The 23044-nt window shown below is 60.5% G+C and overlaps 4 protein-coding genes across 7 annotated transcripts; 3 read left to right on the top strand and 1 right to left on the bottom strand.

The window, feature by feature from the left end:
• The first annotated feature begins 416 nt into the window (after positions 1 to 416).
• LOC104684740 (phosphoglycolate phosphatase) lies at positions 417 to 3915 on the top strand. Its single transcript, XM_010392275.3, has 2 exons — positions 417 to 1147; positions 1764 to 3915. Exons 1-2 carry the CDS (start codon positions 433 to 435, stop codon positions 2087 to 2089), a joined length of 1041 nt encoding a protein of 346 aa, XP_010390577.2. The 5' UTR covers positions 417 to 432; the 3' UTR covers positions 2090 to 3915.
• Positions 3916 to 4143: 228 nt separating this feature from the next.
• On the top strand, positions 4144 to 9706 carry BRICD5 (BRICHOS domain containing 5). Its single transcript, XM_019281509.2, has 6 exons — positions 4144 to 5087; positions 6645 to 6779; positions 7239 to 7391; positions 7585 to 7692; positions 8576 to 8729; positions 9223 to 9706. The coding sequence occupies exons 1-6, from the start codon at positions 4677 to 4679 to the stop codon at positions 9315 to 9317; spliced, it is 1056 nt and encodes a 351-aa protein (XP_019137054.2). The 5' UTR covers positions 4144 to 4676; the 3' UTR covers positions 9318 to 9706.
• Positions 9707 to 9715: 9 nt separating this feature from the next.
• Positions 9716 to 14309, bottom strand: MLST8 (MTOR associated protein, LST8 homolog). Its single transcript, XM_039560573.1, has 8 exons — positions 14023 to 14309; positions 13867 to 13918; positions 13634 to 13796; positions 13463 to 13538; positions 11506 to 11658; positions 11253 to 11377; positions 10675 to 10838; positions 9716 to 10218 (listed from the first exon to the last, which is right to left on the bottom strand). The coding sequence occupies exons 1-8, from the start codon at positions 14149 to 14151 to the stop codon at positions 10100 to 10102; spliced, it is 981 nt and encodes a 326-aa protein (XP_039416507.1). The 5' UTR covers positions 14152 to 14309; the 3' UTR covers positions 9716 to 10099.
• A 1099-nt stretch (positions 14310 to 15408) lies between these two features.
• On the top strand, positions 15409 to 21992 carry LOC104684741 (hexosaminidase D-like). 4 transcript variants are annotated; one of them, XM_039560652.1, is made up of 16 exons: positions 15424 to 15463; positions 16337 to 16400; positions 17968 to 18174; positions 18386 to 18491; positions 18631 to 18862; positions 18994 to 19103; positions 19426 to 19513; positions 19594 to 19758; positions 19851 to 20034; positions 20233 to 20304; positions 20412 to 20616; positions 20688 to 20770; positions 20980 to 21058; positions 21224 to 21325; positions 21454 to 21543; positions 21655 to 21992. In XM_039560652.1, exons 4-16 carry the CDS (start codon positions 18397 to 18399, stop codon positions 21836 to 21838), a joined length of 1689 nt encoding a protein of 562 aa, XP_039416586.1. In that variant the 5' UTR covers positions 15424 to 15463; positions 16337 to 16400; positions 17968 to 18174; positions 18386 to 18396; the 3' UTR covers positions 21839 to 21992. The 4 variants fall into 4 exon arrangements, with proteins under 4 accessions (XP_039416587.1, XP_039416586.1, XP_019137051.2 ...); XM_039560653.1 differs by lacking the exon at positions 16337 to 16400 and having other exon boundaries at positions 15409 to 15463; XM_019281506.2 differs by lacking the exon at positions 15424 to 15463 and having other exon boundaries at positions 15497 to 18174; positions 21454 to 21535; positions 21655 to 21746.
• Positions 21993 to 23044: the final 1052 nt, after the last annotated feature.

The following is a 23044-nucleotide window of genomic DNA, read 5'->3' as shown; positions in this document are numbered from 1 at the left end:
GCCCCGCGCCCGTTGCCATCGCGGCCCCCGTGTCGCAACGCGCCGCAAGATGGCGGCTTTACGGCCGTGTCGTCATAACAACGGGACGGGGCTCGGCGAGGAACGCGCCCGCCGCGCGGGGGTTCCGGACGCCGGTGGGCGGTGTCGGAGCACGGTCCCTCGGCTCCCCCGGTCACCCCTGAGCCCCGAGCCCCGGCGGAGCGGAGCCTGAGCAGTTACCGACGAGTCACCACAGCACTGCCTAACGCGTTACCTAACGAGCCCCGGGGCGCCCCGGCCAATAGCAGCGCGCGGGGGGCGGGCCAGCGGGCGGGGCGGCCAATGAGAGCGCAGCGAGCCGGGCGCCATCGGCGGCGACGTGCGGGAGGCCGGGAGGGGACACCGGGCGCCCGCTCCCGGCGGGGTGGGCGTGGCCGCCGGCGCCGCCGCCCAATGGAGACGCTGTCCGTGCTGAGCGCGGCCAATGGGGAGGCCCGGGGAGCGGGCGGCGCGGCCAATGGGGATCGCGGGGCGCTCGGGCCCGGCGGGGTGGCCATAGCAGACGCGATGTCGGCACCGGCGCGGCTGGTGGGTGAGGTCGGCCGGGCCGTGCTCGCCGACGTCGACACGCTGCTCTTCGACTGCGACGGCGTCCTGTGGCGGGGTGAGGCGGCCGTGAGCGGCGCGGCGGCGGCGCTGGGCCGGCTGGCGGCGGCGGGCAAGCGGCTGTACTACGTGACCAACAACAGCGGGCGGACGCGCGCGGCCTACACCGAAAAGCTGCGGCGCCTCGGGTTCCCGCCCGCCGAGCCCCGGCACATCTTCAGCTCGGCCTTCTGCGCCGCCCGCTACCTGCGTGAAGCGCTGCCGCCCGGCGCCGCCGCCTACGTGCTGGGCAGCCCCGCGCTCGCCGCCGAGCTGGAGGCCGTGGGCATCCCGCACCTCGGCCCCGGGCCCGCCTCCCTGCCCGGCCCCGCGCCCGCGGACTGGGTGCAGGCGCCGCTCGACCCCGCCGTGCGCGCCGTGCTCGTGGGCTTCGACGAGCACTTCAGTTACGCGAAGCTGTGCCAGGCGCTGCGGTACCTCATGCGCGGCGGCCCCGACTGTCTCCTCGTCGGCACCAACCGCGACCACCGGCTGCCGCTCGAGGGCGGCGCCGCCATCCCCGGTGCGCTGGGCGGGGGGCGTGCAGGGGGTGGTTCTGGATCCCCTGGGTCTGGGGAGGTCTTCGTGCTTAGCTCTGCGCCTCATCACACCTCGGTGTTGTGTTGATAAAACAGAAGAAGTTCCATGTCAGCCTAAGGAAGAACTTCTTCCCATGGGGAATGGCAGAGCCGTGGAACAGCTGCCCAGGGAGGTCATGAAGTCTCTGTCTCTGGAGACGCTCCAAACTTGCCTACACACGTCCCTGTGTCACCTAATCTAGGTGACCCTGCCTTGTAGGGGGGTTGGACTGGATGATCTCCAGAGGTTCCTTCCAACCCCTGCTATTCTGGGATTCTTTGAGGCAGCCTGGGTGTCCTGGAGCCTCTCCTTCACAGCACCCCTGAAAGAGAGAGAATCCTTATTGATTCTTTATTTGCAAATAGGAGTTCCCTTTTCACTCAGTGTGATGGAATTCCAAGCTCCTGGCAGGCTTTATGCACCACCTGTCCTGGGACCAACCTGTCCCTCTGCCTGTAAAGCTGAGGCTTTGCATTCCCAATGTCCTGAGCAGGTTCATCCTGGCTCCTGTGGATGCTGAGAGCCTTCTGCCCCTAATCCCTGCTCCCTGTTCCCCACAGGGACAGGATGCCTGGTGAAGGCCGTGGAGACGGCGGCGCAGCGTGAGGCTTTCATCGTGGGCAAGCCCAACCGCTTCATGTTCGACTGCGTGGCCAGCGAGTTCGACGTGGACCCCGGCCGCACCATCATGGTGGGGGACCGGCTGGACACAGACATCCTGATGGGCAATGACTGCCACCTCACCACGCTGCTCACCCTCACCGGGGTCACGACGCTGGACGAGGTGCGGGGCCACCAGGACAGCGACTGTCCTGCCAGGCACCGCCTGGTCCCTGATTACTACGTCGACAGCATCGCTGATCTGCTCCAGGTGCTGGGGGAGTAATGGGGCCGAGGCAGCAGCTCCGGTCATCACCCTGTGACAGTAACATGCGCACTAGATACTCCCCGGAGTTAGAACCCTTAGCTTTTCACCTCTCTGTCCTCTCAGTATGATTCTGTTTACATCTCAGTCTGAAATGCACTTTGGAACAAAGGGGGCATTACAGTGGCACCCGGGGCTGGGGCTTGGGGCTGGGTTTAATTATAAATGCATTGATCCAATGTTTGTGGTACTCCACGGCACAGGGTCCTCTGGGCTGAGTTCGGGAAGTGGAGCTGGTTGATCTGAGGAGAAGGACCATGTCCTGGCCAGGCTGGGCCATGGTTCAGCCTGGTTTGTTCAGGGAAACGACTCTTGGGATGTGCAGTAACTGGTTTTGTTTGGAAACACTTGTGGAGCTGGTGTTTGCCCTTGGAGTGATTCTTTTTCCCAACTGGGGCCGTGTTCAGGGGCACAGCCCCATGTCAGGTCGCACAAATTCATCTCCTTTGACCACTGCACATTGCACTTGTGCTGCAGATTGGGATGATCCCACACAATTCCAGACCATGGCTGCTGCACACGGTGTCTGTCCAAGGTCGAGTGTGTGTAAAGCACATGTGCACACAGGCACTCCCTGAGCATAAAGATAGAGCAGAATATATTTAAATTATAAATAAATAGAGTCTATGATAATATATCTTGTTTCCCAGGAGGGAGAATGAGAAAGAATGTACTTCACAGATTTAATTCTCCTAAACTGTTGCATTTGGTAATGCAGAGAGTCTGTAGCCACACAGGACTGTCCTTCCCTCCTGCTGCTTCCCAGAAATCCCTGGATCAATTCATACCGAGCTCCTGCACTTCCCTCAGCATCAACAAGCCACTTGCCTTGGCTTTAGCTGCACAATCCCAATTCCTGCTCAGTCCATGCACTCAGTAGTGCCCAGGACAGCTGTCCACAGGGAACCCTGTGGGTCCTGGCTGTGTGTGACAATAGCACGTGCTTCCTTCCCATCCCTGAGGTTCAGATCTTCCGCATGTGCTGGCATGGGCCAGGCACGATGGGTGGTGAGGAGGGGTGCTGGCTTGCTCAGGGATGATTCCATTTGATCTCCAGGTGGGATTGGGCAATGAGGGGCTCACCACAGGGTGGTTTTTGTGCTGCCCGAGTCCCACAGTGAAAGCTTTTGCATTACAGAATTAATTGAAAATTATATATGCAAATAACACGCTTTTATTCCATAGATTCCAGTATCTACAGTTCAATTTAAGCACTGTTTTCCTTCCTGCCCAGCTGAGGAGCTTGGGCAGTGCTGATGCCATTTCCTGCCTGGTAACTTGTCACCTTATTTGTACAGCAATAACCCTGCAGTCCAGAGGGTCTCGGTGTTCCCAGAGCATTGGCTGAACCTCTGAAAGGCTGTTTGTTTGTGATTTGGAGTTGTGGAAGGAAGTGGATAATCTCTTCCCCGCTTCTGTCTCCAGATGAAGGACTGCAAAGTCAGAGGCAGAACTTGCCCTTGATCTCGGTAACATGGAAATATGGACATTATGGACTCATTGCAGGTCGTGTCTGATGTAACTGTGGGTTTGGATTCAGTCTCTGTATCTGGTGCTTTTTGTGTCAGGATATGTCAGGAAAAGGCCAGGAGAGGTGTCCAGCGTCCCTCAGGCAGTTCTGTCCGTGCCGAGGGCTCTCACTGGCAAGGGAGCCATTGCCTGGACTTGGGGATGCTGGAATGTGCTGGTGGCGGTGTCAGTCATGCTTCAAAACTCTGTTCCGACTTCCAAACAGTTCTTAATCCTCTACTTGAATTCCCATTAAACTCTCAAACCTGCTGTTCCCAGCGTTGTCTCCTTTTGTGGGCTTATCTCCGTGAGCTTCGGTGCAGCTGTGCAGTGGGAATGCTGGGAGTTAGGGATGCAGTTTGGAAGGGACCTTAAAGCCCATCCAGTGCCACCCCCTGCCACGGACAGGGACACCTTTCACTGTCCCAGGGTGCTCCAAGCCCTGTCCAACCTGGCCTTGGACACTTCCAGGGATCCAGGGGCAGCCACAGCTTCTCTGGGCACCCTGTGCCAGGCCCTCCCCACCCTCACAGGGAAGAGTTTCTTTCCAACATCTAATCTAAACCTCTGGCAGTGAAGCCATTCCTCTTTGTCCTGCCCATGCCCTTGTCCAAAGTCCCTCTCCTTCTTTCTTGTGGGCTTCAGGCCAGTTTGTTCAGCCCTGGGCTGTGCTTGATAGGAAAATGTCCGAAACCTGCATTTTCCCTGGATAGACATCACATGAAGGAATTCTGAGCTTTTCCTTGCCTCCACACCTTTGTTATGTCTGGCTGGCAGGTCTCAAATGTTTTGGGGACTCCTGGACTGCTCAGGATCTGGGTGATCAGGGAACTCTGTTCCCACAGGGAGTTTCTCAGGACAGGACATGGGTGACGGTGCGAGTGCAGTGCAGGCTGTGGTGGTGACTTTGTGGCACAGCCCCTTTTTCCTTTTCCCCCGAGGGTGGCACAGGTGAGTCTGTGCAGCCCAGGCTCGGGACAGCAGGATCAACACCTGGCTCCTGCCCACGGAGCTCCGGCAGCGCCGAGTTCCTGTTGAAATGTGGGAATTGCTGCTGCCACAAGGGCAGGCTGCCACTGTCCTCTGGTCATTTGATCTCTCAATGAGCCTCACCTGGGCCCTTGTTGAGGCCTGCCAGCCCCGAGGGCACACAAAGGCCCCGATTGTGGCTCCTGCCCCTGCCGGGGGTAAGCAGGAAGAGCCGCGTCGGGCACTGACAGCAGCGCTCAGCTCCCGCTCCGGCCTCAGGTTTCCCCCTCCCGCGGAGCCCTTTGGCTGCGAGGGACAGGTATTTATGTCCCATGGACACAAGTTCAGGTTTTCCAGGTGTGCCTGGAGCCGGGATCATGCCCAGTCTGTGCGTGGGCAGGAGGCAGAGCGGCAGCAGCCAGGTCCTTGCCTGAAGTGGAGGATGGAAGGAGAGGACGGCACCGGCCGTGCTGCCCCTGCAGTGAGTATTCCCTGTTCCTGCAGTGAGTATTCCCTGTTCCTGCAGCGAGTATTCCCTGTTCCAGCAGCTCCTGGGCAAAGGCTGGCTCTGTCCTTCCTCTGGGACTTGACTTTAGACAAGGGTGTGACAGGACAAAGGGGAATGGCTTCCCACTGCCAGAGGGCAGGGTTAGATGGGATATTGGGAAGGAATTCCTCCCTGTGAGAGTTGTAAGACCCTGGCACAGGGTGCCTGCTCTATCCCTGGAAGTGTCCAAGGCCAGGTTGGACGGGGCTTGGGGCAACCTGGGATAGTGGAAGGTGTCCCTGCCCACAGCAGGGCGTTTGAACTGGATGGGCTTTAAGATCCCTTCCAACCCAAACCATCCCAGGATTCCATGATTCTATCACAGACAGTGCCTGCTCTGTGCTTGTCTGATCCCTCTCCAAAGGGGCTGAGCTCCTGCCATTCCTGTGGATCCTGATAGGGTTTTTTTCATCCCCAGCACCCCTAGTTCAGCTCCTGCAAGGCAGCTGCTGTTAGTTGGATTGCCTTGGAGGTGCCTGGACTTGCACGGGATAAACTGGTCAGGTAACAGGGCAGAGGAGCCAAGGAGCCACGGCCAAGTGGCTCACGCTGGGTGTGAGCTGTGAGCTGCTGAGGGCTGAGAGCTGCTGGATTTCTTTATCTGCACCTTTCCCACTGGAGGGAATTCCACTGGTTGTAGAAAACCTGCCAGTTACTGCAGGGCTGCGGCTCTGCTCTGTTGGAATTGATAGGACTTCAGATATGTGCAGTTGTAACTCGCTGCTTTTCTGGGGGAATAATCTGGAAGTTCCCTGTTTCCAATAAAGATCCATAACTGTCCCAAGGCTGGATGAGCCCATCCTCGTGCAGCTGGAGCACATGTAATCCTGGGCATGGATTGAATTTCTCTGTCCTTCAGAGGATTGAGAAACAGGTTATTTTTTAAATGTGGGCTGTGTTTGAGATTATTGAAAGCACATTTTCTGCTTTGTAAAAATCATGTTATGTGCCGTGAAGTTAAATTTAATTGCTTCAATATAAGAATTAAAGTAAATTAATAGTTCCAATAGAACCGTCACAGCACTGCCAAACTCTTTTCCTTGGTCTCATGGAGGACAACAGCAAGAAAATCCAACACTGGATTTTCTTGCTTCTGTTCCCCTCCAATCTGGGAGGGGAACAGAAGCAGGATCACTCCACAGGGGGTCTGATTCCAATGCTGACAGTCCCGCTGGGGATTTCTGCAGTAAACCAAAATAATTTAATTTGTTGTTCCCTGTGTCTGGAAAGCTGCTGCTCCAGCCCTGCCCTGGGGGCTTTGCAGCTTCCCTGGGTGTTGCAGTGCTGGTTACAAGGATGCTGGATCTGGAATTCCAGTGCTGTGGGATAAAAGCTCCATTATTCCAGGTGCTGCAATGGTTTGGCAGCTCTGCACTCCAACCACTCTGCACAAGGATTGGTGTCATGAGCTGGAAACATGTTTGATGACGAAGAATTGGCAGAAGGGTCAATTTTAACTCCTGTTCCTCCTTCTTTTGCCCTGGCTCCCAGGACAGGAGGGCCACAGCACACTTCCCAGCTCCCTCCAGGACCTTCTGGATCATCTTGTCCGTTGCCTTGTTGTTTTTTGCAGTTGTTGGTGTCATTGTCATGGGGGTTCTCAGCTTCTCCCCCAGCTCTGCCCAGGTAAGGGATCTCGATGTGGGCAGGAAGCCTCCTCCCATCCTCCTGCCTACAGCCCTGAGTTGTGTGGGAAGCAGCTCCCAGGAGGGATGGGTGGGCTGAGATCTGGGCTGGGTTTGGCTGGATCAGTGGCTGGACGATGCAGAAAGGTGCAAGCAGGGCAGGGAGGCGCCAGCAGGCTGCAGGCAGGCCTGGGGCAGAGGCTGGGAGTCCCCTGGCCTTTTCCTCCAGCACCTGGTGCCTTTGGCATGAGGGGCACTGGTGCCTGCCTCTCCCCAGCCCTGAGGATGGAGTCATGGACCATCCTTCCCTTGGGTCAGAGCCTCCTCCTCTCCATTACTGAATCACTCAGACAAGGAACAGGGACCAGCACAGGGCCACTCGGGGATGTTGGTGGGAGATGCTGCACACAAGCACTGAGCAGCTGATGGTGGGTGCTGCCCTCCCACTCCTCATGCCTAGGCTGGCTCCCAGCTCATCCGAGTGGCGCTCCAGGGCCAGCAGGACCCGCTGAGGAACCAGACAGCTGTGGTGGACAAGACCAGGAGCACTGTCACGTACTACATCACCTCGCAGAGCAACCGGAGCGCCGTGGTGCTGTACGACAGCAGGAACGTGAGTGCTGGGGCATCCCTGCTTCCCTAGCAGGGACTACAGACCAGGAAAGACATCAGCTGCTGTTTGCTGCCCTTCTCTGCACCTTTAGTCATGAAACACAGAGCAGGGGAAAGGAGAATGTCCATTGTAGGGGGCTCCTGGGACAGGGTGGGTGTGTGTTGCCTGCTCCAAGGGGCACATCTGTCTGCAGGGCTACGTGTGCTACAAGCCACTGGAGCAGCGAACCTGCTACCTGAGGAGGATGGACCCCTGGGACCTGCAGACCCTGCAGACGGCTCTGAACACCTCTGAGCACAGTGTGAGCAGCTGCTGCAGCATTCCCGGGACAGCTGGGGCATGGGGGATGGATTGAGCTTTGCACTGAACCTTCTACCCTGTGTGGATTTGCAGGGGTGACTCTCCACTCCCAAGGACCCAGGGCCGGGCTCTCCCAGCCGAGGGGAGCAGGAGCAGCCCCTATTCTGAGGGATTCAGTGCTCACGGGGCACAGGAGCAGAGCTGTGTCCCCAGGCTGGGCTCTGAGCCAGATCTGAGCACGAGCTCCTGGGTTTATCCATACCCTGATTCCTGTGGGAAGCAGCCTGGGGCAGGGGGATGTGTCCCATGGAGGTGAATAGCAGGGTTCCTGCAGGACTCGCTCCCACTGGATTCTATTACCTGCTCAAAAATCTGGGGAAGGAAAAACAAAGGGGGTTTGTTACCAACTCTCAGGGAAGCAGGTTGGAGGCAATCACGTATACAGACCCTCAGAACAAAATGTCAGTGGATGGCTGGGCAGGGGCAGATTCCATTTCCAGAAGACAGAAAGCCCCATTTTTTTGTGTCCCTGCCATCTGCTCTCCATTTCCTCAGTGGCTCCTGGGAGCTCCTTGGTCTTCACCTTACTCCCAGAGAAGTGTAGGAGCACAGGCTCCCAAAGGGGATGCAGGGAGAGGAAAGCACCTGCCCAGCCCTGAGGCTCCCAAATGGAAGTAAAATTTGGTAGTGCTGGGATTGCCAGCAGCCCACAGACAGAAAATGAGACCTGGCAGCCTCACCCTGGGAGCTGGGACAGGGCAGCTGGCAGGAGAAACCTGCCAGGGGTACAGACCACTCCTGGGGTGCCCTGGGAGCCAGGGCAGGGCTGTGGGGCCGGATGGACAAAGTGCCTTGGGAGGAACTAACGGGGACGTTTCTTTCAGGCTGAGCAGCTGCTACACCACAACAACCAGACCAAGTTCTACCGGGAGTTCCTGGGCATTGTGGCAGGGGAGCAGGTGGACCCCAGGGGCCTGGGGGAGGCTGTGCAGACCCTGTGTGAGCAGACATCCATCTTCTGGGTGCGGAGAGGGCAGGGTAAGTTCCCTTGGCAGAGGGAAGCAAGAGCTTTTCTAGCACCTCTAAGAGGATCAGGCTCTGCCACACAACAGCTGATGCATCCCAGGACAGGCTGCCAAGGCCCAGGACAGGGACAGGTGACCTCTAGTGCAAAATCAGACCATTGTTCACCATCCCTGAGTGCTGGCTCATACCCACCCCCTGTTCCAAGCCGTGGCTCTGGGATGGGCTCTGAGCCCCTGCCCCATCACCACAGCACAGCCAGCACACAGAGCTGTCCCCTGAGACACCACAGGTTAATCCCTGTCACCTTCATCCTCAGCCAAAGCAGCCTGCTGAGCTGTCAGCCTGCTCTGCCTCACTCCAGCTTTAATAACAAAGGTCATTCCCTGAGGCTTTCCCCTTGCTCAGCTCCCTGGGGACTCCGTAGCTTTGGGACCAAAGCATCCCTGGGGACTCTGCAGCTGCAGGACCAAAGCATTGCTCTCATGCTGTCCTTGCTTGTTGGCAGGGCCGGGGAGGCAGCGCCTCATCTACCTGTGCATTGACATCTGCTTCCCCAGCAATATCTGTGTCTCCATCTGCTTCTATTACCTGCCCGAATAAGTGCTGCAGCCATGGCCGCCCTCTCTGCCCTCATACTTGAACTGGATTCCTGAAAAGCCTCTGACTTCCACAAGGAAGGGATCACCTACAGCATCCCCAGAGCTTCCTGCTGATTCCATGCTGCAGGTCAGGAGAGTTTAGAGAAACAGGAGGCCTCTGCTCAGTACTGTCAGCACAGACACTCTGCAGCTCTGCTCCAGGGCTGTGCCTCGTTCGTAGGAATTAGGAGACCCAGGCCTAGAGGAATCCTGGGAAGTAGCTGGAGTTCTGAGGCTCCAGGCTCTGTTCAACACAAGGTGGTTGTTGCATCTGCAGGGGTGGTTGGCTTTAGGAGAGCAGCTCTCCAAGTCACCCTGTGAAATACTTTGAATAAAGGGATTGCAAACTGAGACAAGAGCTGCTTCTCCTCTTTGTTCAGGCTCTCCCATCATTTGCAAAGGCTTTTATTTTTTTCCCACTTTGGGGTACACGAACATCCAATGCTGTCAGCAGCCGATGCCCCAGGGATTCCTGCAGCTGAACTGTACCTGTGTCCCTGCAGTGGGATTGTGCCTCCCTCTCCCACTCCCTCCCTCAGAGGCCACACACATTTCAGCAATGTCCTGCCTGGACCTGAAGCCTGGTCCCAGCCTGGTGACCCAGGCAGCTGCAGCTGCCCCTGTCAGAGGTCCAGCCCTGTCCATGCGGGAGGGGATGGGTCCAGCGCGTGACCCAGGCTCTGGAGAGGGTCTGGCAAGGAAAGGGGAAACAAAAAGCAGTCCTGTCCTTGCCACACGTGCCCGTTATCCCAACACGCTGTCATTGAAGGCCAGGCAGACCACAGCTTTCTGGTGGCCACTGTATTCCCTCTTGATCTCTCCTGTCTCCACACACCACAGTCTGGCCAGGTTATCAGAGGAGGCTGGAACAGAAAGTGAAGAGAGGGATATATAATACTACCTTTTAAGTTTCTTTTTTACTCTTAATATAAGAAAGACACTCCTCTTGCTTCATTCAGCCATCCTTAGGGCTGGTGATGACCAGCATGGCACAGCAGCTCAGTGCATTCCTCTGTTATGTGGGGTTTAATTATTTTGGAAAGTAGTGAGTGTGGAAATTACCAGAGGTGTGCTTAAGGGACTAACATGCTGTGAACTGTGAGATGAACAGCACAGCTGGAGATCTCCTCTCCAGTTCAAACAGCTGCCCCACTGCAGCACAGACAAAATGGTCCAGTCAGAAGAATGTGTTGGGGGTGTGGGACTGGGTGCTCCCACCTCACACCCCCTGTGCCCCAGGCTCTGGCAATGTCCCAGCCAGGGTAACTGGTCAGGCCCGGCTGGTGCAGGGCCCTGGCACAGTCCAGGTGGTGCCTCACCTGTGACAATGTACTGGGAGTCCCCGGAGAAGGCGCAGTCCCACATCCAGCCCCGGGACGTCTCCCCAGGGTTGTTGCTCTTAATGCTCAGCTCTGTCATCAGAGAGAAGTTTGAAGTCCTCCAGATCTTGCACGTCTGATCAGCAGAACAAGTGGCCAAGAGCCTGCAAGAAGGACACATGTGAGGGCAACCTCATTAGTCACTGACCCCCTGTGGGCCTCTTGTTACCATAGACCTGGGCCAGGGCCAGTGATGGCCTGGAGAGCTGCCCCCATTGCAATCAGATCTCCTTATGCCTGCACCGTCTGATTTAGGAGATTCCAGCTGAACAGACTCCGTGAAGGAGCTCACACTTTGCAGCAGTTGGATCCCAGTTGTAGAACAGCTCATGGCTGCAAACCTTGCTGAGCTCAGGGACACCACTGACAGCAACTCTGCGGTACCTCCTGCCTCGCTCCTCCCGGGGGACATGCAATGTGCAGCCAGCAGCAGCCACAGCTGGAGGCACAGCTGGCCCCTGCCTGCCCAGAAAGGCCCGTGGTTGCCCTGGCATGGAGGTGAGGGGCTCCACACTCACGTGGAGTCAGGGCTGAACTTGCACTGCAGGGCGTAGCGGTTGTGTGCCGGGATCTTGGTCTTGGGGATCAGCTGTGTCACCTCCTCACCGATGCCGCCCGTCAGGTTCCACACGTAGCAGTTTCCCTGCGGAGACACAGCGGGATCTGTGTCCGGGCTGGTGGATGCCCACCTGAAACCACCCCAGTTCCCCCATCCCAGCACAGCCCGGCCAAGCCAGCGCGGCTGTTCTGGCACATCCCAGCAGAGCTCACCGAGCTGTTCACAGCAGCCATGTAACTGGCATCGGGGTCAATGTGCACCGAATTCACCGACACCTCGGGCTCGGGGATGAGCTGCTCGTTGTGGTCGGTCTTCAGGTCCCAGATGTGGATGGCCCCGCTCTGGTCGCCCACGATCAGCTCGGCCTGCAGGGACACAGCGGCCGTGTCTGTCCGGGCCCTGCCGAGCAGCAGCCTGGAGCTGGCACCCACATCGAGCCCTGCTCTGGGCTTAAGCAGCAGGGTCCTGTCCTGCGTCCTCTCTCCCCAGCTCAGGGCTGTTTCACACCCTGGCTGTCCCAGCCGAGTACTGATGCCCATGACACTCTGCAAAAGCCTGTTTCCCTCCCCAGAGGGGTTTGCTGATTTTGTAAACCCCAGGGCAAACAGCAGTTGCCCCAATTCCAGGGCTGTGGCACAGCTACAGCTCCAAACGACATCCACGGGAGCCAAGTGGTTTTCAGCACATCTGAGAGGCAGCATTAAGGGCCAGGTTGGCCACTGAACAACTGAAGCACTCAAGGGTGCAGATACCTGAAAATCACAATCTGAAGTGGGTTTTCTCTCTCTCTCTCTCCCCTTCTCAGGGGAAGGACAAGAGCCAAGGGCAGGAGTCCTGGCTCTGATCCCGTGCTCAGAGCAGAAGACAATGCTGGCATGTCTCCACTCAAACCAGGGCTTTATCGACAGCCCTGCGCTGTCCATAATTTTAGCAGAATCCCTAGAGGAGATCAGGTCATCAGGCACAGCTAATCCTGTCCCTGGGAGCAGGGGCTGGTGTTGAGGAGACAAACACCACTCAATGCATTTATCTGACTGCACAAAAGCCTCTTCTGGGCTCCTGAACCCTCAGACCCCTCTCAGCAGGTGTAAATGCTGAGTCCAAAGTTTTCATGGCTTTACCCAGGCTGTGAAGAATCTCTGGATAATTGGATCAGCATCTCTGCAGAGGGAACTGCAGAACCACAGAACTGTCCGAACAAATGCTGCCACCTTTGGATTAATTAACCACCTTCTGCTCACAAACCAACACCCTGCACCTCAGCAGCATCTTGGTCAGGGATTATTTCCTATCTAAGACCTATGTGCAGCAATATTTATTTAATATAACGCATTCTCACAGCACCAACACTACAAGAGCATTTGGATAGTGTGGTCCAAATAACTGATCTCAAATTTAGTCTGAAATTCCTGATTTGCAGAATTAAGCCTTTGCCAAATGAAATGGAACATTTCCATTACTCAGCATTTTACAGAGGTTTGCACGGCCCTGTCTGCAGGCAAAACCACAGCCCTGCAAGCCCAGCCCAGCCCAGCCAGGCCATTAGCACTGATTGATCCCTATTGATTTCCCAGCTCCTGCTCCCTTCAGCCTCTTCAAGAGCCCCCACTCTCCCTCTGCTCAGCAACAGCTGCTGAACCCACTGGTGAACCTCAAGCAAATCCAACCTGAAGGGACTCATGGCCAAAGGCCCCATGATGCTTTTTCTTGGCAGTGCTGTCACCCTCAAACTTCCCAACTACCCCAACTCTTCCAGCTTCGCTCCCATCACATCCCCAGTGATGTTCAGGGGCAGAACCCACTCCAAGGGTGTGTTTCCTCCCATGGGATGAGCCCAGCACAGCCCCTGTGCTCTCCCTTTGCAACAGCCACCAGGTCTTTAGCACAAACACATTGTGTGAAGCTCTCAGGCCATCTTCTGCTGTACCGCATCTTCTGCTGGGATACATCTCTGCAGTCCCTCAGGTTTACCCAGAGGAGCCACAGGAACAGAATGCCCAGAGAAACTGTGACTGCTTCATCCCTGGAAGTGTCCAAGGCTGGATGGGGCTTGGAGCACCCTGGGATAGTGGAAGGTGTCCCTGCCCGTGGCAGGAATGGGATGAGCTTCAAAGTCCTTTCCACAGGATTCTCTGAGCTGGGAAACCCCAGAGGAGGCAGTTTCCTCACCTGGTTGGGGTGCAGGCAGACACAGTTGATGGGAGCGTTCACCTGGAAAATGCGCTGGCACTGGAGGTTACGGGACCTGTGACAGACAGTGAGGAAGGAGTGTTCAGGGCTGTGAGATCGGCCCCACAGCTCGGGGGTGCTGCCGGAGGGGGGAACGCCCCCGGTGCCCACCTGAGGTCCCAGATGCGGGCCATGCAGTCCTCCCCGCCCGTGTACATCCAGCGCCCGTCCTCGTGGAATCCCACCGAGGTGATGTTCTTGCTCACGCCGTCGTAGTTGATGACGGGGTTGGGGTTGTTGGAGTTGAGGTCGTACATGCGGATGTGCTGGTACCCTGCAAGCACCGGGCAGCGGGTGAGCCCCGGCCCGGTTCCCGGTGTGCCCGGCAGGACAGGAGCGCTCACCTGCGGCTGCGATCATGCTCCGGTCCGGCGTGATCTCCAGGGCGTTCACCTGCTGCGGGCGCCGTTAAGGTCGGTACGAGCATCAGCCGGGCCCGGCCCGGGGGCCGAACGCGGGGACGGCCCCGAGCTGCCGGGACGGCGGGGAAGGAAGGATACGGAGTCCTGGTGCTGCACCGTGCGGGTGCAGATGCCGCTGTGCGCCTGCCAGAACCGCACCGTGTGGTCGTAGCCGGCCGTGGCCAGGATGACCGGGTCGCTGCCCACCGTGCCCTGCGCCGCGTTCATCGTGCCGCCGCTCCCGGAGCCGCCGCGCCCCGCCCGAGCTCGGGGGACTCCCTAAAGCCCGCGGGGTCTCTCTCGCCCCGCGGGGTCCCGGCCGGCCCCGGGTCTCTCTCGCCCCGCGTCCCCCGGCCCCGGTCCCGGGGCGCTCCCGGTTCCCGGCTCCGCGCGTGCGCACAGAGCCCAGCCGAGCGCGCAGCCGCCCCGGGCCGCGTCCGGCGGGAACGCGCATGCGCAGGAGCGCGGCGGAGGGACGTACCATGTGCGGGGAGCCGGGGGGAAGGAGAGGCGAGACCACTGCGCACGGGGAAGGGGAGAGGACGTTGGCAGCGGTGCCGCCAGGGGGCGCAGTGCTGAAAACGGGATGGGCGATATGGGATATGGGATATGTGATGTGAGATGATATGGGATATGGGATATGGGATGTGAGATATGGGATATGGGATATGGGATATGGGATATGGGATATGGGATATGGGATATGGGATGTGGGATATGGGATATGGGATGTGGGATATGGGATATGGGATGTGGGACGTGGGATATGGGACACAGGATATGGGACATGGGATATGGGACACGGGACATGGGATATGGGACATGGGATATGGGACACGGGATATGGGATATGGGACATAGGACATGGGATGTGGGATATTAGATATGGGACATGGGATACAAGGCGTGGGACATAGGACACAGGACACACGCTGGGCACAGGGCACACACCAGGCGCCAGGTATGGGACATGAAACATGAGACATGGGACACGGTACATGGGATACACACCAGGCGCACACTGGGCACAGGACGTGGGACATTGGACATGGGACACGCACTGGGCACACACTGGGCACAGGACGTGGGACACGGGACACACACACCGGGCACGGGACACGGGACGTGGGATACAGGACATAGGACACACACTGGGCACCAGGCACAGAGCACACACCGGGCATTTGTAGGCGGGGATGGGCATTGGGCACACATCGAGCCCGAACGGGCACTGGGAAGGGACACCGGGCACGCACCGGGCGCTGGCGGGGCCGCCCCGGGGCCTCCCCTTGTGCCGGTGCCGCCTGGGGCAGGGCGGGCGGCTCCGCGCTGTGCCGGTGCTCCCCGCCGTGCTCGTGCGGCACCGGGGCGCTGGGCACGGTCCCCGCTGTGCGAGGCGAGTGGCGGGGTCCGGTGCATCCCTCCTCACTTGCCGCACCGACGGGCACCGGGCCCTTTAAGAGCGGCGGCGGCGGTGGCCGTGCCCGTGCCCGTGCCCGCGCCCGCTCCGGCGGTGCCCGCGGCCGCCCCGCACCTGCCGGTAAGGGCCGGGGGAGCGGGGGGTGCTCGGGGCCGAGGGGATGCCGGCGGCATGCAGGGATGCCCGGCGTCGCGATGGGAACCTGTGCCGGGAGGGATGCGGGGATGCTTGGGGGATGCAGGGTCCCGGTGCCGCAGGGAAGCCCCGGGAGGATGCAGGGATGCTTGGGAGGATGCAGGGATGCCGGCGGAGGATGCAGGTGTGCCCGGGGCCGCAGGAGTGCCGAGCAGAGCCTGAAGGGTGCCGTGGGGCGCGGGAATGCCCAAGGAGTGTCCTTGGTGTGGGGCGTTGTGGGGTGTGCCGGGTTTGCGGGCTGTGGGTGGCGCCCCACAGCACGGAGGGATGGGTGGGGTGTGGAAAGGGTCCTCTGTGCCCAGGGGCTGTTCCGAGCGTGCTCCAGTGTCCTGGGAGGGAACAGGATGAGACAGGGACCAGTTCTGCCCAGGGATGAGAGAACAGCCTCCTGCTGCCATGGGGCTGTAGCCCCATGGCGGGTCTGCAGCCTCCCTATGCAGGAGTCTCCGGCTGTAGGGCGGCAGTCCCGTGACCTCTGGCGGGGGGCAGCTCATCCTGGGGGGTGGCACAGGCTGAGAGCACGGGATGGTCTCGGCCAGGCTGGCCATGGAATGCTCTGGAAGCACGTGAGCGTGTGCACGTGTGTGTGAGTGTGCACTTGGAGCGTACACGGAGCAGCATCGCTCCTCTCATGGCTGCACTGTTGGGTGTGCCGAGGGCGCGAGAGTTCTGCGTGGAAACAGTGGGGAACACGAGAGCGGAGCTGTGGGCAGCCGGGTGGCACCCGAAACCCTCACTGCCAGTCCACTGAACGCCCCCCTTGCCACCCCGGGACACTCAGCTGCATCCTCCCCACAGCCCTGCCACCTCCAGGCTCACATTTGGATTTGCTTCCATCCTCCTCTCCTTGGGGCTCGGCAAGGTAAGCAGGAAGCTGGGCGCAGGGGGCTGGCAGCAAAACCCACTTGGGCAGCGTGGAGCAGAGAGGGGGCCCAGGGTCCGGCCCCTCCTCGCCCTGCTGCCGGTGAAGCGTTGAGTCAGCCCGGCCGGTTGTGAGGAGCCACGGGCACTTCCGAGCCTCCCAGGGCCTGTGCCAGCGCCGTCCCCACAGCGCTGGCAGCAGAAGATGGGATGTTAATAAATATAGTGGGTGCTCGTAGCGAGATGCCGGGTTAGAGGGGAGGCATCCCTCAGCTGAGCCCGCCTGCCAAGGGATGTGGTGCCCTGGCTGCTCCCGGCACCCCTTGGTGCTGCCTCCCCTCCAGCCAGCACCCATCCTGCCTGCCCTTGCCCTGGCTGTGCCAGGGAGCTCCAGCTCTGAGAACCTGCCCTATTTAAATAAGATAACGTACATTAAAAACACCGAATCCTGGCGAGCTGACAGCGTCTGTCTAAATATTTATCCCTGTTCCGATCAGGCGCTGTGTTCCCATGACAGCACCATTAGCACTTGGCATATTTATGGCCTTCCTGGGTGCTGGGCTTCCCAAACTGCGTGCCCAGGGGCCACTAACCCCTCTCCTGTGTCCCCTCTGTGCTTTCCTGTGCACCCAGTGGTGACCCCTGGGCTGGCAACCATCTCCAGCCTGGCACATCCCTGCTGGGCTGTGCTGGAGCTGCCAGGAGTATCCCGGGCTGGGCATGGCAGGGACTGGGTACCACACTTGTCCCCCGCAGCACAGGAGGTGCTGTGTTGCAAAGTACCTTGTCCATGCAGGGAAGGGAGCGCAGGGAACTACCTGCTCTCCAAAAACCTGCTCCTGCTCCTCCTCCTGCACACGGGCACCGAGGTGCTGGGTGCCCGCGGGCACCGGGAGGTGGGGATGGAGCAGGGATGCTCCAGCTCCCTCCTGCACATCGCTGTCCTGCCCTGTGACGTGGTCTTGCTGGGGCCTCGGGCTCTGGGGACAGCACGTCCCGCTGCCCGGGAGGGTCCCGGCGCTGCATCCCCTGCACCCCGTGGCAGCGTGCGGAGGAGCGTGTCGGGAGGGATTAGGGCTGTGTCTGGGAGAGGGCTCGTTCGGAGCCGGAGGCGCGGGGCGGCTCAGCGCGGCTCTCCCCGATGCCGCCGCTGTGGCAACACAAACAAAACCCTCGCGATCAGCTGAGCCGCTTGGGCACCCACAGCTGCCAAAATCTGCTTTTCACTTCCCCAATCTGCCGGCGCAGAATTTAACCCTGAGCTCGGATGTGTTTGGGTGGCAGCTCACCAGAAGTGCTGGCGGCAGCAGCGCCGGGGGTGGCTGCGCTGCCCCGTCCCTGCCTCACCGAGCACACCAGAACTGGAGAAACAGGAGTAAGAAGTGATGCCTGCGTGTGGTTCCCAGGAGGATCCGTGGTTCCCTTCTCATGGCTCCTGCGGGTGCCAAGGGGGTCCAGGCTGCCACCCTCACCCCGCCAGTGCCGTGGCTGTGCCGGTACCATCCCCGGAGCAGCCCAGTGCTGGCATGCGCCTGGGTGGCTCCCAATCACCTCTTCTCTACCCACAGGGTTGCACCGTACCCACCCCGTGATGCTACCCCATCCAGCCACCCTGTGACACGGCCCCTAGCTCGGGGGTGACCCGGCAGCCGGACGGGACCCCCGGTGGGGACCTGCTCTGCAACCACCGCCCTGTTTGCTCTGGCACCGGCCTCACCCGTGCAGGCAGAGGGAGAGGCGGAGCAGGCTGCTGGCCCCACGCTGGGGCACACGAGGTAGGAGGGACATGGGGCACTGCCGCACACGTCCCCGATTGGGACCAGGCTGGCCAGAGAGGTTGTCCCCATGTCGCCTTTCTCCGGGTCTTGTGCTGCCATGGTCAGGGGAGCAGGGCACGGTACGTGGGGCTGTGTGGGCTCACTTGTGCTTGGGGTCCCTCCGGCCACTGCTGGCCGTGGGGTGCTGGACCCCCGTGTGTGTCCCCAGAGCTCCCAGAGATGGCCTTCCAGCGGAGCCACCGGCTTAACCTGCTGCGCCTCGTAGTGCTGCTCCTTGTCGCCTTGGCTGGCATCAAGTTCCTCTTCCGTGACAGGTGAGGTGACAGCAGGACCCCAGGGAGGTCGGGGTCTGCAGCAACCCCTGAGCTGTGCTTCTGTGGCACCTGGTGCTGGGGGGCAGCTGATGACCCCATAACCCCGTGGATACCCCCATCCCTGCTCCACTCCCTGCAGCTTTACCCTGGAGCTGCACAAGCACGTCAGCAAGGACAGCGGATTCTGGGGGGACACGGGTGACATCGTCCAGGACATCATCCCCCAGAGCCAGGTTCTGGAGGTCCCTGCGGCAAAGATAATGGCCCTGAGGCAAAAGCAGCAGGTCCCCAGGGATGTCAGTGCCACCGAGATGAGGCTGGTCCACCTGGACCTCAAGGGAGCTGCACCCAGAGTCTCCTACCTGGAACAGGTGAGGATGCCCGGGGACAGGGAGGAGGGGCCAAGGAGGGATGCACTGACGGGGCTCGGCCTGCCAGCTGTCCCTGCTGACACCTGGACTGTGCCATCCCCACTGCTGAGCCCACCCTGCCCACCCTGCAGGTGTTCCCCCTCCTGTCCCAGCTGGGAGCCAACGGTGTCCTCATCGAGTACGAGGACATGTTCCCCTTCAAGGGGGAGCTGGAAATCCTCAGGTCCCCGTACGCTTACAGGTGAGCAGGGCTCACACAGGGCTGTGTGCCGAGCTGGCTGTGGGGCTTGCGGCCCCAGCAGGTCCCGGTGCTCCAGGGGCTGGGTGTGACCCACCTGGCCCCGTGCCCACGATAACCACAGTCAGAGTGCCAGGCTGTGCTGCTGGGCAGACCAGTTTCCTGGCCTGACAGGTCAATATTTGTGCCCCTCAGTGAAGTGCACACGTGTGGGGCAGCTGGGGCCATGTGGGCAGGGTGGCAGTGGAGGGGGAGGAGGGAAAATGCCCCCACGCTCTGCCCTCTGCCCCGGCATCCCCCGCTGAGCCTGTCCCTGCCCTCCCAGCGAGGAGGACATCGAGCGGATCCAGCAGCTGGCAGACCAATACAAGCTGGAGGTGGTTCCCCTGGTGCAGACCTTTGGTCATGTGGAGGTAGAGGGTCCCAGTCCTGCTCCCCATCCCAAATCACAGGGATTCCCTCTGGACAACCCCCTGATGGTTCCTCCCCACAGTTCATCCTCAAGCATGAGAAGTACCAGCACCTGCGGGAGGTTGAGCGCTTCCCCAACAGCTTCAACCCCCACGTCCCCGACACCCTGGCCCTGCTCAAGAGCATCCTGTCGCAGGTGATCGAGAAGCACCGGCGCTCCACCTGGATCCACATCGGCGCAGATGAGGTGGGCAGGGGCTGTGCAGGGACCCCAGCCCACGCCCCAGGCACCAGGGGTGCTCCCAGGGCTGCTGAGCATCTCCCTTCCCCCAAGTTCAGGTGTTCCATCTCGGGGAGGGGATAGACTCCAAGAACTGGATGAGCCACCACAAGGGCGATGTGGGGACCATGTACCTGAAGCACATCAAGGAGGTTCTGGGCTTCCTCACAGCACAGTACTGGGGGCTGCGGGTGCTCATGTGGGATGACATGCTGAGGAAGATCAGCGTGGGAGCGCTGCAGGGTGAGGGGACAGGGACGGCAGTGGTGGCACCTGGGCCAGGCTCCGCAGCAGCACCCGCTCTGTGCCCACCCTGGCAGGCATCGTGCCCAGTGCCAGCAGGAGCCCATGCCTTGCCCTGTGGGAATGCGGGTCTCGGGGAAGCATGAGGAGCCTGAGGCTGCCTCCTGCTGCTGGCACCAACGTCTGCCCTCCCTGCAGAGTCCGGGATAGCGAAGCACGTCTCACCCGTGGTGTGGTTCTATGCACCCGACTTCGAGGCTGAGCAGATTGGTAAGGTGGCATGCCAGGCTCCTGGGGATGGTGGGGGGATCCCCCCTGAGCCCCCCCCAGCCTCCTGGGGACAGTGGCACTGGTGGCTCGCGCCTGTCCCACTGCAGTGCCGTTCCTCACCAAGTACGTGGAGAGCGGCTTCGAGGCGGTTTGGTTCGCCAGCGCCTTCAAGGGCACCACGGGGCCGGCTCAGGCCTGGACCCCGCTGAGCTACCACCTGAAAAACCACCTGAGCTGGCTGAAGGTGATGCAGGCCGTGCCACGGCTGGCCCCACTGCGCTTGCAGGGCGTAGTGCTCACCGGCTGGCAGAGGTAAGGGGTGGTGGGACCCCGCCCTGCCATGCTGGCACAGTGCAGAGGTGATGGCTGTCCCTGCCCCGCAGGTACGATCACTACTCGGTGCTCTGCGAGCTGCTGCCCGTCAGCATCCCCTCGCTGGCCATCTGCCTGCAGACCCTGGTGAACGGTGAGCCCCCAGCTCTGCTGGCATGGCCAGGCTCACCCTCACCTCCCACTGCCTGCCAGAGCCCGTCCTGCTGGGCAGGGTGCTGGGGGGAGGTGGGAGACAGAGGAGGAAGAGCTTCAGCTCACCCAGTTTTGGGGGTGTGGTGAAGCTGGGGCAAGCCTTATGGTGAGGTGTCCCAAGCTCTTCTGCCCCTTTCCTCACCCTTCCAGGGGGCTTCACAGAAGATGCAAAGAGGAGGGTGCTGGATGTGCTGGGCTTGGAGAGCGTGCAGCTGGAGCAGAGCACCTGGTGCGTGCACATGGTTGTGGCAGTTGCATCAGAAGGGAGGCGCTGGAGGGAAGCAGGGGCTTGGGCACCCAAATGCCCTGGTCCCAGACCCACCAGGGTGCTGGGATTCACCCAGCCCAGTGCACCCCATGTCCGGGGCCCTCACCTTGCCCTCCCTTTCCCCAGCGAGGGCAGGGGAGTGTTCCCTGGTGTGGAGATCTACCACATGGTAGAGCAGGTTAATGGCCACCTGAAGGAGAGCATCCTTAAGGCATTGGAGGAGGAGAGGTAACAGGCGGGGGGAGCAGTGGGATTAGTGCCTCTGGCCATGTTTCTCCATGGGAGGGGACCTGCCTCATGTGCAGCTCCTCATCCCCCACGGCCCCTGTGCCCCCAACTCCCTCGTGCCTCTCCAGTGCCATCAAGGGCTGGTTCAGCCCCTACCACCGGAAGCGCCAGTTTGGGAACCCCCGCAACATGGAGAGCTTTGGCAGCAAGGTGCTGAAGTACGTGGTGCTGGGGGCTGGGAGGAGTCTGCACAGGGCTGGGAGGGGTCCCAGGCTCAGCCCTGGGGTCCCTCGCAGAAGGGAGCTGGACCCCTGCTCTCCCCTCCCCAGGCTCCATGAGGACTGGGAGAGCTTTGTCCGTGACCTGCGTGCCCAGCTGGAGAGGATCTACTTCCCTGACACAGTGGAAGAGTGGATGGAAGAGAACGTCAACCCCTACCTGGACCAGCTGCGGGACCTGGTGCGGGACTACCGGGCCATCATCCGCCTCAACGGCCGGCCCAAGGCCACATAGGGGCAACAGCCCCCCCAGCTCCCGCTGCCCCCCTGGCTGGGCTTTGGGGGCCACCATCGCGTGTCTGTTTGCTGGTGACGGCGCTGCTGCCGCCGTTTGCACTGTACAGAGCCCCTGCACACCCCCCTCCACAATAAAGTATTTTCGTAGATGCTGCTGGGTGCTGGGGGGCCACGACTCTGCCCCCAGTGCAGGGAGAGGGAGCTCAGGCTGGTGTGGAGGGCTGGGGTCTATCTTGTGACACCTCCTGGGCCCCTGCTCAGGCTCTGATGGAGCTGGAGGGGTTGGCAGCCACAGGGCAGAGTGTGACAGAGCTCATGGGGACACCCTTGTGCCTTGTGCTGGCCTCGAGGGCGGCTGTGCCCTCCCTGGACAGGATCCAGGTTGGTGTGGCTGCTGGGTGCTGCATGTCCCAGGCAAGGGCTGCCACCTGGGATGGAGCAGGGACAGAGGGATGTGCAGGGGCCCTGCCAGGCTCCCACCAGCACCCGCTCCCCAACCCTGTGTCTGCTTTCAGTCGCTGTGAATCCCTGGTCGCTGGGAGGGGTGTGAGCACAGTGATGGCTTCTTCAGCCTCCAAATTCTGCCTTCATCTCTTCCTTCTTCTCTGTTATTCCAGCACCCAGGCCCCGTGTGCTCCCAGATCCCCCCCGCCTCCCGAGTCCAGGCAGAGGCTCTGCTGCGCTCCTTTCCCATCGGAAAGGCAGCTGTGCTGGGGGGATGCGTGGGGATCTCTGCGTGGGATGAGCCCTCCTGCTGCTGGTGGAGTCTCCAGTTCCCACAGTCAGGTTTCCACGTGCCTGTTCCCCACAGTGCCCATCCTAAATCCCGCGTGCCTGAGGCTCTGACCGTTCCGGGTGCTGGTTTTGCTCGGGGTGTGCAGGGCAGGAACGGGGACATTTCACTGCACATTCTTCTGCTCTGCAAAGACCAACCCGACTTGGCAAGAGCCCGAGGGAGCCGCAGGAACGCCAGGCTGGAGCTCCTCCTGCAAAGCCGGGCTCAGGCGGGGAGGAGGGACAGCGTTGGTGCACCCCACCGGCCCCACACCGCGGCCCTGCTGCCCCGTGTCGTGCCCCGGTCACAGAGGTCCCGGTGCCTGGCGAGGGCGTCGGGGCAGGAGCTTCCCCGTGCCGTGTCTGTGCCGGGTGACTGGGTGTGGGGGCCCAGCAGGAGGGAGCCGTGGGGCACAAAGGGACCTTTGTT

The sequence above is a fragment of the Corvus cornix genome, chromosome 14 (assembly GCF_000738735.6).
Source record: "Corvus cornix cornix isolate S_Up_H32 chromosome 14, ASM73873v5, whole genome shotgun sequence".
Taxonomy (NCBI): Eukaryota; Metazoa; Chordata; class Aves; order Passeriformes; family Corvidae; genus Corvus; species Corvus cornix.
Note: the sequence above shows the minus strand (reverse complement) of the source record. Positions and strands in the feature narration are given on the sequence as shown.

Coding starts and splice junctions, on each gene's coding strand:
- LOC104684740 (XM_010392275.3), top strand. CDS start 433: ATGGAGACGCTGTCCGTGCTGAGCGCGGCCAATGGGGAGGCCCGGGGA. Junction 1,148..1,763: donor GGGCGGCGCCGCCATCCCCG/GTGCGCTGGGCG, acceptor TGTTCCCCACAG/GGACAGGATGCCTGGTGAAG.
- BRICD5 (XM_019281509.2), top strand. CDS start 4,677: ATGTGGGAATTGCTGCTGCCACAAGGGCAGGCTGCCACTGTCCTCTGG. Junction 6,780..7,238: donor TCTCCCCCAGCTCTGCCCAG/GTAAGGGATCTC, acceptor CCTCATGCCTAG/GCTGGCTCCCAGCTCATCCG. Junction 7,693..8,575: donor TGAACACCTCTGAGCACAGT/GTGAGCAGCTGC, acceptor CGTTTCTTTCAG/GCTGAGCAGCTGCTACACCA.
- MLST8 (XM_039560573.1), bottom strand. CDS start 14,151: ATGAACGCGGCGCAGGGCACGGTGGGCAGCGACCCGGTCATCCTGGCC. Junction 13,539..13,633: donor GCCCGCATCTGGGACCTCAG/GTGGGCACCGGG, acceptor TGTCTGTCACAG/GTCCCGTAACCTCCAGTGCC. Junction 11,659..13,462: donor TCTGCCTGCACCCCAACCAG/GTGAGGAAACTG, acceptor GTGTCCCTGCAG/GCCGAGCTGATCGTGGGCGA.
- LOC104684741 (XM_039560653.1), top strand. CDS start 18,397: ATGGCCTTCCAGCGGAGCCACCGGCTTAACCTGCTGCGCCTCGTAGTG. Junction 21,059..21,223: donor CAGCTGGAGCAGAGCACCTG/GTGCGTGCACAT, acceptor CCCTTTCCCCAG/CGAGGGCAGGGGAGTGTTCC. Junction 21,326..21,453: donor AAGGCATTGGAGGAGGAGAG/GTAACAGGCGGG, acceptor GTGCCTCTCCAG/TGCCATCAAGGGCTGGTTCA.